The sequence below is a fragment of the Anopheles coustani genome, chromosome 3 (genome assembly GCF_943734705.1).
Source record: "Anopheles coustani chromosome 3, idAnoCousDA_361_x.2, whole genome shotgun sequence".
NCBI lineage: Eukaryota > Metazoa > Arthropoda > Insecta > Diptera > Culicidae > Anopheles > Anopheles coustani.
In genome coordinates this window covers 88,260,208-88,278,421 of record NC_071288.1, presented here as the reverse complement: position 1 = coordinate 88,278,421, position 18,214 = coordinate 88,260,208, and the positions used below count along the sequence as shown (strand labels likewise).

Below are 18,214 nucleotides of genomic sequence, written 5' to 3'. Positions count from 1 at the left end.
GACAGAACGCTAAACGCCTTTTAGCTACGCCAATACTGACTCTATTCGGTCAATTTGGCGTCGAGGCGGAAACAACACCTGTTTGGTTTGGGAGAGAAAGGAAACGGTTTCAAATTAAGTTCGTCCTCATTTTTTGAGGACAAGGATAGTTGTTTTAAACAGTAGAAACCTTGAGAAGAATCATGGAACTTGCGAGGAAAAATGGATCATTTGTGGTTTTCGGGTTTTTGTTTCAGCTTTTGCGACAAAGAAATTCGACGCTCCGTTTCGTTGTGTGCGGGAACAAAGAATGGTAACAGTGTTGGCCCAAGCTGATTATCAAATATTTACTCTTTAATTGTTCACCACATCGTGCAGCACGGCAGATGGGTCTGGAAAAGTCAACAACCAGGGACCGGGGGCCGCTGATCCGTGTGCCAACAAAGGGAAGGTTTTAAAGCTCCCCGGAGCTCCAAACAAACATCATTATCGAAGGCTTAAACCTAAAGCCTGAAACTACTGCAGCCGGTGACCGATGGTGAACTGCTTGCAAGGAAAATATTTGCCCATCAACACCAATAGATAAGGTACGGTGCTAAAGGCAAAGATAATTCTGACAAAAAGTGTGTTTAAACTTTGCATAGGATTCATAACGGTTTGCTTGAACAAAACATCAACTAGGGAATGAAATAAATAAAACAAAATTAGTATAAACAATAAAGTGTTTTTAACTATTCAACCCATTCTAAATTGGACATAAACAAACAAACCCATTCGTAAATATTTATCATTGGATGTAAGCCAACGGGAAAATAACAACAAGAACCCTTAAACACGTTTTATTACCTTATACATAAACATCCTTCCTATGAGCTGCCCTCCAAACATCATCATCGTTTTGCAGCGGAAATGGCAAATTGCACCTCGAAACTGCAGCTATTATTAGCGTCAATTCAACTGCATCGGCAATGTGTGCGAAAGCGATGAAAAAACAAAAACAAACTAGAGCAAACGCACGATAAAACTTTGATGAAATTACGTGCTCGAATTTTGCAAACCCCGCGGCCAGCAGCAGTGTTGTCGTTTTATGGGCCATAATTTGCGAATAAACTTCAAACATAGACAACGGCAAACGTCCGCCGCAAAGGGCACGAGGCTGGACAAGTTTTGGGCGCTTGTCTTAGCGATGCACGAAAATATTTGCACTGCGCTTGGCGAGCGGCGAAGTTTGCGTGGACTGGCGTTGCCAGCGTTTTTCTATAATGACAACATGGCATGTGACCGTTGAAATGCGTCGCAACGTTTTCTGAAATTGCAATGCACTTTCCGATGCAACACTTCTAGCAAACATCATAGGAAAAACTAATAGATGGGGTTATGCTAATGTAGTTGAATTCAATTCGATGTGAATGTGAATGACAAAAATTACTGTGTACAAATCAGAACTTAAAGTATATTATGGTAGCAAAGATTTGACCAAACTTTCACATTGTGAATAAATGTTTTTAAAAACTGATTCAAGTAGCAATTAAAAAAGAAACTTACAGTAGAAACTAGAAAACATATCTGGAACAATTGTTTAAATTGTTGATTCAGCAAGAGAATATAAAAGAAGATGACAATAGAAACTAGTAAACATGCCTTGATCAATTGTTTAACATTTAGAATTTATAGACAAAAATAGTATTCATCCTGGCTCAACAAATATCATCTTTTTATAACAACCATCGAAAAATAACAAACGTTGCAACGATTTTAAATGGTGTACATAATTGAAACATGTCGAGATCTAATTGAATACCCGTAAAAAATACTTTTCCAAACCGTTCAAAGCCACCCATCAGCGGCAAACAATGTTTTCCAAAAGAAAACAGTATCGGATGGGGGTAAGCTAGACTCACGCCTCGAACACTTATTGCGCCGCTGTTCACTTCATTTCTTGCAAATCTTTTCACTGGCCGCCGGCGGGCAAAGGCCGGAGGAAATTCATGGGAAATTGCACTTGATAGCCATCGCACAAAACGCGTGGTGAGGAGGGGGGCCGAAGCCCCTGCGGCGTGGTGAAATTAAAGCCCGACGATGAAAGAGAAATTCGTTCCCGAGCCGCTTCTAGACGGGTCTCGAGACCATCCAGAAAAAAAACAAAACACAAACAAACGTGCACAAAGATGATCAAAGTGAAACTTCAGAAAGTGAACTAACTTCAACCGAGCAGTTAAGAGTGGGAATGGGGGGAAATCAAAGACGTGCGGAGGAGAAAAGCGAAAGAAAAAAGGCAGAGTACACGAGGGAAACGAAGAGAGACGAACAAAAAAAGCCAGTTAAAGCCACTAACATTTACTAAGCAGCCCCGCCTGGCTGTTTTAAACAAAGCCATGCATAAGAAAAGAGCATTAGAATGTAATGGAAAAAGGAAAAGCTTGAATGGATGAAAAAAATATCCTTTTTGTTTCAACGCGGTTAAGCAGCGACTTTAGAAACACAAGCACGATTGAAATAAGATGAGTGGAAAGTCGAGTACTAGTCGTGAACGACATTGTTGCCGGTTCTATTTTCATTTCCCTCGCTCGTGGTCTGGCCAGTAGGAGTGAAAAAAGAAGCTTAAGGAATGAGCGGGAAAAATGATCCTCGACGGAAAACGGCCTCTCCTCTTTCAAGCGGAAACTCCTCGACGCTTTTTCGCTTTAGGGTGAAGGGTGCTGATGGCACTTGTTGCTGCGAAAAATTCTACCCAAACAGGACACTGAGGGACCATTGTGCCACTGTTGAGTAGGAAAAACAACACTAACACACACACGCACACCGACCCAAAGCGGGATGTTATTGTTTCACTTTGTGTTGGTGGAGATTAGCATGATGTTATTGTTTTAATTTCCCTTCATGTCTAGGATGGACGAGGGTTATGAGTCATTAAATCAGAGCACCGTGCGCTCGTTATGTTTGTTAATTCGCTTCGTTTTTTTCACCCTGCATCAGTTGCAATACAGAAAGAGCCCAATTAAAATCACGAAGAAAGATCGCGTTCGGGATTAGCGTAAGTGTAAAAATAATTAATCCGTCAACATAAAGGAGCGCCACTATTTTTCATTCGTGTCTTCATTTAGTTATGATAATTTCTAGGAAAACGCAGTGAAGTTTTGTGATGCATCCGAACATCAAACCTAGATTTTGTTTCACATAGATTCAAATTTCGTTGTTTATATTCCTTTCACTTTAATTTTTAATTTATATAGTCAGAAATTATAACTTCGTTTACTTTTCTTTTCCTATAATGTAACATAAACATACAACCCTCTTCCAGAATATGTTATAAAATGAATAACTATTTTATGATCAAGTTTTCAAATATATTTTACAAAAAAGGATAAAAATATCGAGGTTAATTTGAAGGAAAATGATGGTCTACCTAATTACACTAAGGCAGTGTGAAACTCATTATCGTTGTTGAGTCGGTTGCAATATTCAAATCTTGGCGACGGTCGACCTTCACGATGGACCATAAGCATTTCAATTAGTTTTTATTTATCTTCCTACTGCCGTTTTCAGGTCAGAGCTTACTTCATGGCATAAGCGCTCTGACAGCAAACGAAAAAGCAATGGATTTTAATCGCTAGTGGGAAAAAGCGTGTTCAGTAAATTTCATAAGCTAGTATCAAATTAGTTCGGCACGAAGGTACAAGAAAATGGAAAAACCTCCGTAGAACTCGATGGAATCGTAAGAAAACTGCAGGAAAGTCCGCAAGCTTCGTGAATCATATTTCTCATCGGGGTTTTCCCCACGCTGCCGAAGAAAGACTGCTTTCGTTGCACTCTTTTTCTAACCCGTTGAAGATCGTTTCTTTATGTCTCAGTCTCAGGGTGAAGGCCAACAAGGCAGGTAATACTTTGAATGAGTGCTGCGCAAAAAGAAAAAAAATGCACGGACAAATCACGACGACATTGAAATGGATGGAACGAAACCTTGTAGAACGAGTAACTTTTTCGCCAACACAAATTGAAATGCTAATGAGCGGCAATGTTCCACGGGGAACGCGGGCGACTGGGCACACGGAAAAACCTTCCCGCCAGGGTTGCTGTATTCTGCTCGTGGGTTGCAGCATTCCGTTTTGCTCCAAGGGCCCCTGAAGTACAGTGGAACATATGGCGCCGGTTTGGGCATAGTTTGCGGCCATGCTACATCGTTTTATCTAGCGTGGGACGAGAAAAAGAACGGAACAGCCGAAAGCTGGTACAAGTACCAGCCACCAAATGACCGCCGAAAGGGAACTTTGGCCCCAAATATACAGTAGGCCGTGTCCAGGCCCAGGGCATATGAATAATTCATGAGATTTAACCGCATTTCGAGCGCCATCGGAAGACTAGATCAGCAGGCTCTATGATCGTGCGATGGAGTGAGGCCACAGCTGTCCACTCGCTGAATAGTTTGATAGTACCACGAAGTCCATTAAAGGAACTCAAACAAGGTCCATGATGCACACTACGACTGAGGCCAAGCAAAAGAAATTTCCTTGAACAATGATCTAGTTTAATGCTTTTACGTTGTTAAATACTTTATTACTTTATTTAGCTTTCCATGATACATTATCCGATAGCCTTGCAATGTTATAAAATTAGGCTTTTACAAATTGTCTGGCTAATACTAGACAAATTGCTATCACAAAGTCGCACGAAATTTAATATGAAACTTAACAAAAGCAGAGATCCGGTTGATTTAATTTAATCTTCTCAGAGGATTTAATTCTGTTATTTGCAAGTAATTTAAGATAAAAATTATTACATTCACTTGGTATTTTGACGGACCAGTTCAACCGTGCTCTATTTATGTCGGTTAACGATTTACTTTTCTATCTTTGTTTTGAGTTTAATTTTAGGACTTTGAGATTTTTTGTCCAAACTCCAGCACACCAAGGCTCCATTGTGTTTACGAGTCCAGGAAAGGCTCAATTTTCAACAAGCTTCTACTTAGCAGGGCACGCGTAATAACAATTCTGTCTTACGGTGCCGAGCCTGGTTGTGGGTCATCCGGTTTTGGCAAATTCATGGCGTGAAGCCTTAAAAGAGCAGGATTCTGGCATATAAAATAAAAATCACGCTAAGAGTCTCGATGCGAATTCGTATCACTGTAGATGTTTTAGTTGATAGTACCTTACCGCAAGGCGTCGTGTTTCAACGATGCTTAGCAGAAGCATTAGAACACGATGGGCAAACAAGTCATGGTGGTGGTGGTGTACAATTATTTATGCACCAAGTTGCGGTGAACCCTTAAATTGACGCTCATTTATTAGCCTTTCGGAAACAGGGGGTCCACATTAGCACCTGGACTGGCAGCTCTGCCGCTCGCAAGGTGCAGCACCGGGTCCTCGTTTAAATTATTCCATTCGGTGTCGTGGAGAAAGGGGTCGGGCTTTGGTAAGGACACCTCGGGACGCAAACCGGAAAGAAGGCATGAAAAATAAAACAACAGCACCCGACACCAGGCACCAAGGAAAGCACCACCATGACCGGAATTAACGCAACGCGCTAAAGTAGAAGTGGAAGAATAAATAAAGGCAGCCACGTCGTCGTGCAGGGAATATCTGCCAGCGCTAGACGATCCTGCGACCGTACCGTCGGCGCATGCATACATCACCGGAGGCACCTTGAAAGTGCTGCAGTTAAATATGTACGAGTGTATGCATTTCAAATCGAAGTGTCGTGTTTTAATTTAATTTCTAATGAATTTGAAATTAGTTGCAAAGGTGACTACGCTACGCCGGGGACGGTGGCATCACGAACAGGCTGCATGAGCTATAAAGAAGGTTCTAGTCTGTATGTGTGTCGTGCCGTTGGGTCCTTGGAAGAGGTAACGGTTCTTCGCTTTTTGCTATCGATTGCTGCAAACTCTGACCTTTGCTAGTTGATGACTGTTTTATTTGAAGAGGAAAACGTTTTATCTAGCTCCTATTTCATTCAGTGAGATGTGATGGTTATAACATGCACAGGTCTTACTTGGAGTCGATCTCCTGGTTTTAGATGAAGTATCTTGGACTTGTGTTACATTTATAGAGCCTGAATGTTTACTGCTATAGAGAAGAGCCTTAAGTAGTTCTCATCACATAGAAAAACAGAGGAAAAGGAACGTCAAGAAAAACTTTTCATACCACCGCAAATAAATTCGGCTGAGGAAAAGGAACGTAAATTCATACCATTTCCCGTTCGTTCACTTACCTATAATACAGATTGGCTTGCGGATGAAGCGTAACCGGCCGCAGAAGCCCATGTACTTCGACCGGCAGCCGGCGGACCAGAGCCGGACGAGATATTCCACGCCGAAGAACACCACCAGGCATATCTCCATCCAGAATAAGGTCTCGTTCGCGAACTTACTATACTCGTCTATCGTCGATAATACGCTAAATATTAGACACACCAACACAAGCAGAAATCTGTGAACGAGAAGGGCGGAAGGGAATGATTAGAATTGGAGAATTGAACAATAAATACAAAAGGTGTTTTAGAGGACACAAATCGAATGTACTCTGTTTTATTTGCTTGAATATACTCTGTTTTATCTGCTTTTCTGGATCGATATAGCTTGGGAATGGTATAATAAAAATGAGGTGTTGGATATAGAGTTTGATCCATCAATCATTGATGGTTTGTTAAATTTTCACGACTCTTATAAAGTTTAGAAAATCGTTTTTTCGAAGTCCTGATCTACTAGAACTGTGGCAAGCACTCTTCACAATGGAAATTCCCGACGCCAGAGTACTTTGTCGATTATTGTACTTTTACTTTTTAGCATAATTACCTCCACCACGATTGAAGTGAAAGAAAGCAACGTTTGATTGGCGTTGCAAAAGTGCAAAAATTGAAGCACTACTTTACGACCACGGCGCTGACCACTATGACGCCTGGCACGCCTTAACACGCGGATCACCATTTTTGTGGCGCTTCCACCACGAAACGGGCACCAAACTCCAAAGCGCAGTAAAGCGATTCTTCATCATTTTTATGCGAACCCGTTTGCGATGGCGGAGTTGTTGCTGCGGGTTTTACGACCGGAAACCGGCAAACCGCCGCGGAGTGCATCGCCGCACGGCTGTCGACTCGTCGAACCGGGTGAAATCCGTTCCGCTTTATGGGATTTTACAGCGAGCTAAGCAGTTTCGCAGTTTGAAATGATCGCCCCACTTTAATGGTTCTTTGTTGGGATACGCCGAGCGTCTCGAGACACCCGGTGTGAAGGGGGGGGGGGGGGGGGGGGCCGTCTGCCAGGAAAAGGCGAGATGCTTGCGAGGTTATACGGCGAACATATTTCATCATCTTCAAGTTGGTTTCTCGTCGGTGTTTTCCCATCACCGAGCTCTATCGCTTCACTCAAGATGCACGACGGAACGGGTGCGCGAATGGGGATTGTATAATATTTTCTGGAAATAGAATTTAAATCATGTGCATGCGCTCCATAAACACGTCCTTCGCTTAAGCATTCAACATGCTCTGGACTCGAGAAGATGAAGCAAAAAAATAAAAAAAACCCCCATCGCAAAATGTGTCACCGTATTCTGGTTTGGATGCAACAAAGCAACAACAAAAACTGGCAACCACGTCTTCCACCCTTTTCCGCGATCCCGATTTATCCAGCAAGAGTTCCACTCCGCTACAGCTCGTGGATAACCCCCTCCATCCGGGTGGGATCGGGTGTCATCCACCGTAAGTGTTCATTTTCCGGCGAATCAAGAAGTCCTTGTGGTGAAGATCATCGCTTTCCAGCCGTTGAGAACATTCGCGAGAGTGTGATGGGAGCCGGTGTTCGCATTGGCGAAGTGGCTCTGAGGCCGGGAAACCAATTTACGCGATTGGAAGACAGCCTCGCGCTGATATAGGCTAATATAGCTACATCCCCGGCAGTTCTGGTTCGTTCGTGCTCCGTACCGACGAGTGGGTGGATATTTCGGTACCAGCAATTTTCCACCACCATCACCAACGTATGTCGCTGTCAAAAGGAGGAACCAACCGTCACCAACGGATGATGAAAAGGGTAGGCCGTGGCTCACAAAAAGCGCCCTGCTCCGAACATTGGGTCTGTTGCTTTTCCGGCCGAAAGTCAGGTATTTCTTCCGCTTTCGCAAAACACTGACACCGGTTTTTCGGCATGACAGACCGATGAGGAGCTCGCTAACCTCCGGTAGCCCGTCCGTCAGACGGTGCAGATGACACTTGCTGTCACGAAGCGCTTCACCAGGGTCGAACGTGCCGAAAAGCCTCGCCAGATAGGCGTAATTCGGGTTGCTGGATGTTTTCTTTGTTCGCTGACAGATTGGCCAGGATTAGATGGAGCGCGTTGTGTGAATCGGAATGATCTGAAGAGTTTTCCAAACCGTTTGTATAACAAGCCGTGCGATTATTGTGACGCGTTGAACAGACCCGGTTCATTTGATTTCATTTTGTAATCCGGACTCAATACTTAAAATTCATTATTAATTCTCAGGTTTCCCTCCGGAAATATTTGTGTTTATGTTTTAACAAAGTGTGTTTGAAGTTCCGTTGGTTACATTTCCTTTTTAATGAGCTCAAAAGTAACTGTGTACATAGTGATGGATATGAAATGTGAAACGGGATACTATTGATGATGAAATGGTCCAACGAAAGTCCATAGTGAAATTGTATTTTATTTCGATAGCAAAGTGCTGCTTTTATTTTAACTCCTCTGCATGGAAACAACACCTTCACTAACTAAATAATGGCACACCAAAACATTTGCGAAAACCGGTATCTATTATCTATAATTCAATCTTTTAATTCAATCAGACGCACCTGTCATCGCACTAATTAAAGAGCAAATCGATCGTTTTCCATTACTACCCCAAAGCGATTTGAACGTTTAGGATCGTTTTGTTGATAGCGTGATTGAGGGTTTATGTATTTGATCGAGCGCGCCGTAAAATGCGTGTGCGTAAAATGCAAATGTTCGATTTTAATTTGCACCGTTTGCCAAAGTAATTGCCGCTAATGATGATGGGGCGTGCACGTGTGCCACGATAATCGAAACGTGTTACGGTTTCCTGAAGAAAACGCAACTTAGCTTCGAAGAAATTTTCAAGTTTTGAATGATTGAATACGGACCTAATTGAAAATGTTTGCTTCCATCAAACTTAATCATCGTGTAGGAAACATTACTTTCTCTTTCTCTCCTTATGCCGGTGCGACCTTTTTCCCCATTTCTTAGAAAGCATACCTACGTCACCGGAGATGCATCGTGCAGCTTCCTTAATCCTAAAGGATTCCCTCGAATCTGCTCGTCAAGGTACACTGATTGATGCACATTAATTTTAGATTAATGTAATGGAACGGTGAGCGTCGAACGGTGGAATGGGAATCATGAAGCACAATCTTCTCGGGATTTCGGCCGTTTCTGGGACGGGGTTTGAGGAACGAGCAGATGAAGTGCCCTAGTTAACTTTCCACGCGCGGAAAAAGGTATCCAGAAGAGGATTGTGGGAAAAAAGGATAGATCAGATCACTTCCGTTTTGCAGAAAATCTGTTCACTATCTCGCGCACTTTCATTGGCAAAGGGTAAGAACAATGGAACAACAGAGAGATGAAAATGGTTAAAATTTACAGATTTTGGAAGCAGAACAATATAAACAGACTTTTATCCAAAAAATAATAAGGTCGATAAAATATATGAAATATAATTTTCGTGTATCTTTTTCATATCTTGCAAGAACAGTGTTCCTAACTAAATATGACAAATCCTATATAACAAGCAGTTCGTACTGCTGCTTGTGAATTATTAGATGAATTGGTGCAGTTAAGCAAAATTTTAGTTTGCTTATTTGATGTGTTTTCATTCTTTTATTTATTATCGAGTTCTTCTTTGATTCTATTGTTCAAGGTATACTTTTTTTTGTTAACAATTAACAAATGGTATCGTATGTATTCTGTAGTTCACTTCAAATTTGTTAATTTAGTAAAGGATATCACATTTTATCAATTGCGAAGTTAAAATTAAAAAAATTGTTTTAAAGATTTCTCCTACGAACAACCATAGTTCGATTTCGTGAACCATTTTGAACAAACGTACTTATCTGTCTCACCGAAATCTGAACGAGAATCAATTCGGATGAAGGTTTGGAAGGTCTGATACATTTCTGAGGAAGCAGAATAAGTCGAGGAGAACAAAGCATGAGGACAATTTGAAGAAACGTGGTGGTAGGCTGGCGGTAGTATTGATATCCCGGTTTGCGCTGGTAGTGGATTGAAAAATTCCACCGGTATTAGATTCAAATATTTCGTATCGTTACGAACAATCTTCTTCCTCCTTCTCCACTTCTCCGGTGGAAGCTCACGGTGCCCGCGGGTATCGTTGGAAGATTACGAAAAGATTGTATTAAATCTCTCGAAGAGTGATTTGTTTAAGCTACCCGCGTTAGAGTACGGAAGGTTTGCCCGGCAAGCGGGATTTCCTCAAGAACGCGCGGTTCCTAAAGCTCCAACCATGAACCATGATTGGACCCAAGAGTGCTGCTAGGCCGACGGATGGTAACAATGGCTCCGGTTGGGGCTGGATCTCCCAACCAACCCTACAACGAGCTATGATTGATAAATTGAAACCGACCGAAGCAGCGAAGCGGGCAAGTTCTCAGCTTTGCAGTTCATTTCGTGGACGTGTACGATGCGGCAGGTGCTTGACTAGGATTTACTTCGGTAGCATTTGAAAGGACCGCTTCCGCACGCCAAACCCTCCCAGTCGTTCCAAAGGTTATCAGGTCCTCACAACCGTGAAAACGTGGAACCCAAGTAGCTCGATGGAAAGGATTGTAGGGTAGGGTTTTACACCCTAGGCCGTACGCTTGCGAGATAGTGGAAAATTAAATACCTCAAATTCCTGCCAGAATTCGGACTCACAGGTCTCTGAATGAAGGCGAGGAATGTTTCAGCTACGCCAGGTTTGATTGGTGATGAGCTTGAAATAGGCTTCAACGCGAAAAGAATTCTAGCGATGACATTATTTTTAAGCCGGATTAAATTTATGAATCGCCATTGAATACCAAAATATCAAGCAAAGAATATGGAAAATTCCATTTTATTTACATTCTTTGTATTTCTTACACATTCTGCTTTCGTAAAAATGTCAAAAGAAATGTTTTGCGTAATTCAGCAGATTTAAGAAGAAAAGGAAACAAAAGTATCTGCATCCTCACTTCCATTCTATCAACTCTGGTTCACTTTAAAATAAGAGAAGCAAATACACCTACAGTACAACCATTGCTTTCCATGTTGTGGATGTGCTCACGCTATAAAATTTCAATAAGTGCATCTGCTCAACAAGTGCTCAACCAAATCCTTCCCCAAACTGCAGAGCTCCAACAAAGTACTACCCGTGCTGTCGAACTGCATTTGTTTCCTCGTCTTTGCGGCACATAAAGCACTACATTGTATACTCCACAAAGTACTGCACGAACTTCAGAACCTTGCTGTCTGTAATCATGGATTTCCCTGGAGCACACTCGAACCAACCCCACCCAGAATGAAGGGCAACATTGCAGCATTGCACCCGACGTCGCTCGACGCTGGTTTTGTTTCGGCACAATCATTATGATGACTACATGTGACGACGAAAAACATGAAACCATAATGCGACATTCTGATTCCTCGCGGTGTTGTTGATGGTTTGTGCTGACGTTGTTCCCAACCACCTGCTAGTCTCCGATCGGAAATGATGCCACCGTTTGCGAACTCAGCACTCGGCGGACGCTCGGTGAATTCCAGAATGCAATTAAAAATACATTTTCCCACGCACGCACAGCATTGGGTGGGGTGGGTGGTTTTGCAACGGTGCAGGCGAACAAGAAACTGCCATTAATTAATGCTACAGAGACGCCATAAACCCACACACAGTTCCTTGAACAAGGACCAACCGGGAACAATGCCACTGGAGGTAGCACAACGGAACTATCTAGCGGGAAAATTTCCCAGGAATTAGATTCATCCGGAAGAGTGGTTCGGGAGTTTACTTGACAACGCTGTCAAGCGTGCAATTTTCCGCGATGTCCCACTAAAATCGGCAAACGGATGGTATCGCTAACATTGGCGCACCAATTTCCTAGATTGTTGTGGGCGCGTTTTTCCTGCCCTCCGCTTCCGCAACTGGCTCCTTTTCCGGATGACATCGGCTTCAAAAACCACGGCTTATCAATGTAACCACTTTCAGAACTCTCCTCATTCCCTGTGTCTTTCTGCTGTACAAAGCGACAAGTCACTCTCGCATCTCCTTGTTCCCGTAAGTACACAAATTATGTGCTTATGTGGTTCATTAATTAAATAATAGCTACAACAAGTTGCTCCGTAGCAGCGTGGTTCTGGCGCTCCACTTGTTTCATATTTGAACAAGACAACATGAAGGCATGAACTCCGGAAGCGGAAGATAGCTGCGAACTTTTTAGCCACATTTGTGGGATTATAAAATTGGCAAAGTTCCTACACCGTAGCAAGGATTGTCTCTCCCCTTCTTAACGTTTGTGTTTGAGCTACAAAACCATATTGGCTCCCGTGACAGGCAATAAATTATGCCTATAAACACAGTACATATTTCAAACTTGAGTACGCGCCCAAGAAAAAGATTCATTTTAAATCGGGGGTTCCAAGGTGCTTGACTGGGATGGATGAATGAGCCTTTTTAGAGTTTCATATCGAGCACAAATGACAGGATAATATCATGTTTATATTGCTTTGGAATCTTGCCCGAATGCTTTTTGGCGTTCATTTTGACATTTCGTTTACACACGCCATTACTTGTATAATAATAATGTGTAATGTAAAATAGGTATGCGCTATAGTGCTTATATAATAGGCCACAAAACAATTTTATATTTTTTAGATAACAAATGACGCCACAATTTGACCTTGAAGACGTGGATTTTAGAATCATCCATAGGTTGTTACTATGGTAATTGGCGTTAATTTGGATTTGAGGACAATTGATGGCATCATTTGTACTTGCAAAAATATGATTTTATTTTTTAAATGCTGCTTAACGTTCTAGCTTTCTAGAGCATGCTTTTTTCTAGATTTACATTGAACATTTTGAAAAGAAAAACACTGAAAAAACTTTATTTAGACCTTTTTTGCATTACACCGAGCTAGCAGAATGATGAAGAGGTGTATCAAAAAATAAGAAAAGGCCAGAAGATATTCAACAAATGTACTAAAAAGAAACCGTTTACTGATTTGCAAAATTCTCAAAAATAGCGAAGCTGTAGCGTGATAAAAAGAGCGGTGGAAATTACCGCAAAAAAGCATTCTAGGGGAAGTCAAGTTGGTTCTCGGAACTGTTCGAACAGAAAATCCTGAAATTTTTGTTTTAGATAAAGCTTTGCCTTTTAAGAAGGGCCTTATTTTTTTGTAAAAATATTCAGCCGTTTTCGACATATTTGACCGAAAATTGACCGCTGTTTGGATTCCACTTTGAACTAAGAACAAGATTTATTTCAACATGGCCAAAGTAATTTTTTTAACTAAAAAATGTACGTAATGAATGTTGATTCTCGAACATATACATGAGGATTCTAGAACATATACAATATACAATTTAATTACATCATGGAACACGTCAAACTGCGAAACGAAAAGGTTAAAAAGATAATTGCAATGCAATACTTACACAGAAAAGTGATATACAAAACACAGCCAGCCACAAGGATGCTCGAGAAAGACGTAGAACCGCTCCTGGACGGTTTTTCCGCGCCGGTGATGGAAAACGTATTTGGCCTTGAACGCCTGATCGATCGGCAGCGCGATCGGGTAGTACGGGTTCGGGACGCCCAGGTTCTTCCCACCGCTCCCGGGCACCCCGGGCTCCCCCGTGCCCACCCCGCCCAGCGAGACACCCTGAATCTCGTGCGCGTCCTCGTCCAGATCGACGTCATCGTCGTCGTCATCGTCGTCCACGATGTTGCCCGGGCTCGCACCGACCCCGTCGAGGATGTCGGTCGAGCGGGACCTCGAGCGGCCCCGATTCTTGCGCCTCATCGGCGTCGGAACACGCTTGTGGTGGGGCTCGAAGGCGCGGGCCGGCTTTCCCGGCCGAAAGCGCCGCAGAAACTTGAGGGCCCGCGGGGACGAGGAAGAAGGGCCGGAGGACCCTGGGTGGAGACTCTTGTACGCGTGGTGATCGCTCGCGTTCAGCTCGGTCGTCTCGATCGCCGACTCGACGTCGTCCACCAGGTCGTCCTCGGAGCCCTGCAGCGTCCGGTAGCTCATCATCCCGCCACCCCCACCGCCCGAGTTCCTCATCTCGCCGCCCGCGCACGGGCTCGGCGTCTGCGTGAGCGTCCCGCCCGTCCCGGTCGAGCCCATCGCGATGCCGTTACTACCGGCGCTGGTACTCGCCGAGATCGCCGACCGGCTGCCGGCCAGCAGGTTCGTCGTCTCCTTCACCGGAGACTTGAGCACGCTCAGCACCAGATCATCGCACGCCGTCCCACCCTGGTGCTGGTGCTGATGCTGCTGCTGCTGCTGAAGGTGATGGTCGTCCAGCCCGAACGAACCGAGACCGCGCGCGATCATGGCGGCGTCGGGCGGTAGTCCAATGCTGGCGCTGCTGTACTGGTGGATGTTTCCGTAGGAGTAGTGGCGCTGCCTGCCACCACCGGGTTGCTGCTCTTGGTGCGCTTTCGCTTCCTGCTGCTGCAGCCGAAGATTGCGTGACTGCCGGTAGAGATTCTCCTGCTCGCCTCTGTTCATTGTTATCGTGGTGGTTGCACTCAGCACTACCGACAACATTTGGCAGTATCGGTCGGGCGTGCGGTCGCCGGACGCGAGTTGCTAGCAGCGGGTCGGCGGACCACGACCGTCGTTCGACTGGCCGCCCACATCCGGCATCCTCGTCCCCCTTCGGGTACGCCTCACGAACGCGCAGCACTACGACCACCACCACCACCAGCACCACTACTTGCTCGCTCTACTCCTCCTCGCTCAGAGCCGTCTGAGGTTTGACCCCGGTATGTCTTCTCCCTAGCACCGTACACTGCTGTCACTGACACTGCTGCTGCTGCTGCTGCTTCTGGTTGCACTACAATGACGCGCGGCACTACTGTCAACATTATTCCGGACGGACTGTCTGGGGACGCGGGTTGCGGACGCTCATTTATCACCAACGGCTCATTTTTTCCACGCACATCACTGTTTCACTGCGAACGTGCACCGCCTGCTGATCGTCAATGCTGAGTTGATTCGTCGTCGTATCTACTGAAGTGCACTTGAGAACGAAAACAACACCCTTGATGAAAATGCTCCTTTGTTTTGGGGCAACAAGGAGAGAGAGAGTGTGAGAGAAGGTTCTAACACATTTTCACTTGTTAGAAGCGGCGCAGAGTTCTTTCCACAAATCTTCGTCCCAAACCAATTCCGAACCTCCGTCAATTTCTACCCACTTTGATCGTTTCCATGTGAAAAGGTGGCACATTCGGCCAGACGAGCTATGATTACATTCCACTGAATCGTTTGCGAAAAGTTCTTCGAGGGGAATCCATTTTCCTCGCTTTACGTTTGTTTTATTTTCCTCCTCTCATTGGATTCGCTTCTATCGACTCGGGGCGACACCTCTTGAGAAACAAATTAATGATTTTACCCGGACACCCTTTCCCGAGCGAGTTTCCCTTCGCGACGAACGGCCAGAGTGGAGATAATTAGAAAAAGTGTTAATCAACTTAAATTCTGCTTCTGCAGAATGCCCGTCCGCTGTTCGAATCGTTGGCGCAACGTGTGCACATTAAGACACCATTTTGCCACCGTCATCGTTACGTGCCGGGTGGAATTTTATCTCATGCTTGCTACACTTACGTTTTACGCTTAATGCACAGGGTGATTAGTGAAGATAATGTAATTTAGATTCTCGCTGTTTTCCAGAAAATAATTTCCAAACAATCGTATTAGCAGCACACAAGGTATAAGAATTATTGTAGACTTGGTTCCACAGTTATTTAATAAACTGTGAACAATTAATAACACCATTTTTTATTTTGAAGAAAAATTTTACTACAAAGGCGAAACAGTATTAAAGACAAATTGTTGATATAATTAAAGTTGAAGGGTAAAGAAATCAAGTCTCGACTGTCTAATTTATCAAAATTAAAATCTTAAAAGAAGCGAGAATAAAGAAAATCTCATTTTTCAACTTCTCGCTAAAACGCATCATTCTCGAAACCCTTTTTCGAGTTTTGTTTCACCCAAGTTAACAACGATTTAGAAATCATTCTATTATGCTTTGCTTCGTTCGGGTGTTTTCTGCTTCTGCGTTCGTTGATTGATCGTGGTTGAAAAACAGAAGAAAAACTGGCCCATAATCCTGGGAAAAGCCCTGCCAAAAGTCGTGCTACTCGACCACTGCGAGATGCAAGATTAACTTCCCCGTTCTCAATTAGAGCGTGCGATCGTCCGGCGTCGTTGTTACGTTGGTCCCGGTTTGATTTATGTTCGCTTCATGGCGATGATGATAATGACGGGTACACCCGGAAAAATCGACAGGAAGGGAAACAAAAGCAAAAAAAGCCCCACAAAAAAATGCAATCCGTTGGCTAGTTCAGCCTGTCAGCGGAGCATTATTTTCAACCTCAGCTCAGCCCCGCCGGGAATCGGGAAATAGATGAGGTGAGGTGAGATTGTGATCACCCATCGTCGGAACCGGCCAACGCATCCATAATATATCGCCCTGCAGCAAAAGCGAGGCAGCTTTTCCGTCGTCGTCGTCGTTCCGCGGGCACGGAAAGCGGTGAAAATCGAACGTAAACAGTTGATAGCCGTAAATCATGAAAAATTACCATTATCCGTGATCGCGTGCTCCGGCATCGCTTTACGACCGTCCAGGCTTTCCCTCACCCAGTCTTTTTCCACCTTCCGTTTGCTCCGAGCTTTTCTGTTTCCTCAACTTGTTTCACCAGCAGGCGTAAAGTGGCGATCATAGTGGTTTCTCTGGTTGAATGAAAAAAAAAAAATGGTGGAACAAAAACATCGGCCCGATTGCGGCAGGGGTTTTTCCTGCTTTTTCTGCATCACTTTCCGCTGTGGAAAAATTATGCCACGTGGAAGCAAGTGTTTTGACCCATAGCATACAAAAGCATGCAGATGAAAAGCACAAAAAAACTCAAGTACTCAAGAGTTCGCCGAATGAAGCCGTGATGCTCCATTTTCCACGCCAATGTTTTGCAAGATAGCTTCCTGAGTGATTTATTTACGGCATTTATTTTTGCATGCTATAAAGCATCGTACGGTATTGATAAAATGAGCTAAGTACCCTTTTTTCTCGCACAATTTTCAAAACAGTGTTCCGGGCTGTTTAGTAACTTTATTTTTTCAATCAAGTTTTAAATTCTACTTGACACTAGAATCCTCCTGTTCATTGTTTTCAAGCTTTTTGGCCTTTCTTGAAAATTTGTGTATTTTTTTTTGTAACCGTTGTAGCATCAGCCAAGTTTCAATAATTGATGAGCTTGTTGGAAGTTTTCGTTCTCACGCCGTTCCCGATGGGAGCACGAGTTCGGTTTCGTTGAAATCTATACGCCCGCTGGAAAAGTGGGAAAGTGGCGTTTTGGCAGCGGACATTAATAATATGGTTGAGTAAGAGTTTCAACGACGTTCTAATTGATTCGTGGAATGAAAAGCCACCGGTCTGTGTTTTTTTTGTAAGTTAAATTAATTAACCCTTGTAATTTGTGCGCTTCCTTAACAGGGGCAAGTTTGTTTGGATCCTTGTAAACAAAAAATATTCTACAACACGAACCCTGAACGAAATTTTAACCTTTAATTGCCCTTGACAAGAACGCAAATGGGAATAAAATACTGCTTCTAAGTGAAGTTGTCGCTGTCAATAACTATAAAATCGAACTAATGAGCTTTTGTAAGAAGATTATTCCCAATTATTGATTCTCTCCATCGTTGAATATTGTCGTTAGGAAAAGGAACAATAAACGAATAGATGAACCCATTGAATGATGATTTCAGTAACCTGCAAAAAGTGAAGTTTTTTTGTGGTTATTAATTGGGTTCGGTTTCTTCCTGAGGCTCTAACCAATTAGCGTTAGACTCATTCTTTGGCCGTTTAATGTGTCAGCCGCGGGCATCAACAAGCTCGAGTAAAAAGTAAGATTTATTTTTAGTTCTCATTCTACATGATTCTGCTAACAAGCTGTTTCATCTATTTGTTTACTTTGATTTTACGATGCTGCCAGGTCAAATAAATTATCACGAAGCTTG

The 18,214-nt window shown here is 43.5% G+C and overlaps 1 protein-coding gene across 1 annotated transcript in view; it reads right to left on the bottom strand.

The window, feature by feature from the left end:
* LOC131258580 (potassium voltage-gated channel subfamily KQT member 4-like) overlaps window positions 1-14,746 on the bottom strand; it is a 32,276-nt gene extending 17,530 nt beyond the window's left edge. Inside the window, exons 1-2 of the mRNA XM_058259929.1 lie at window positions 13,626-14,746; window positions 6,187-6,404 (exon numbers count right to left, since the gene is read on the bottom strand). Coding sequence (XP_058115912.1) covers window positions 6,187-6,404; window positions 13,626-14,746 — 1,339 coding nt within the window. The remainder of the gene's footprint in view (window positions 1-6,186; window positions 6,405-13,625) is intronic.
* Between the last annotated feature and the right edge of the window lie 3,468 nt (window positions 14,747-18,214).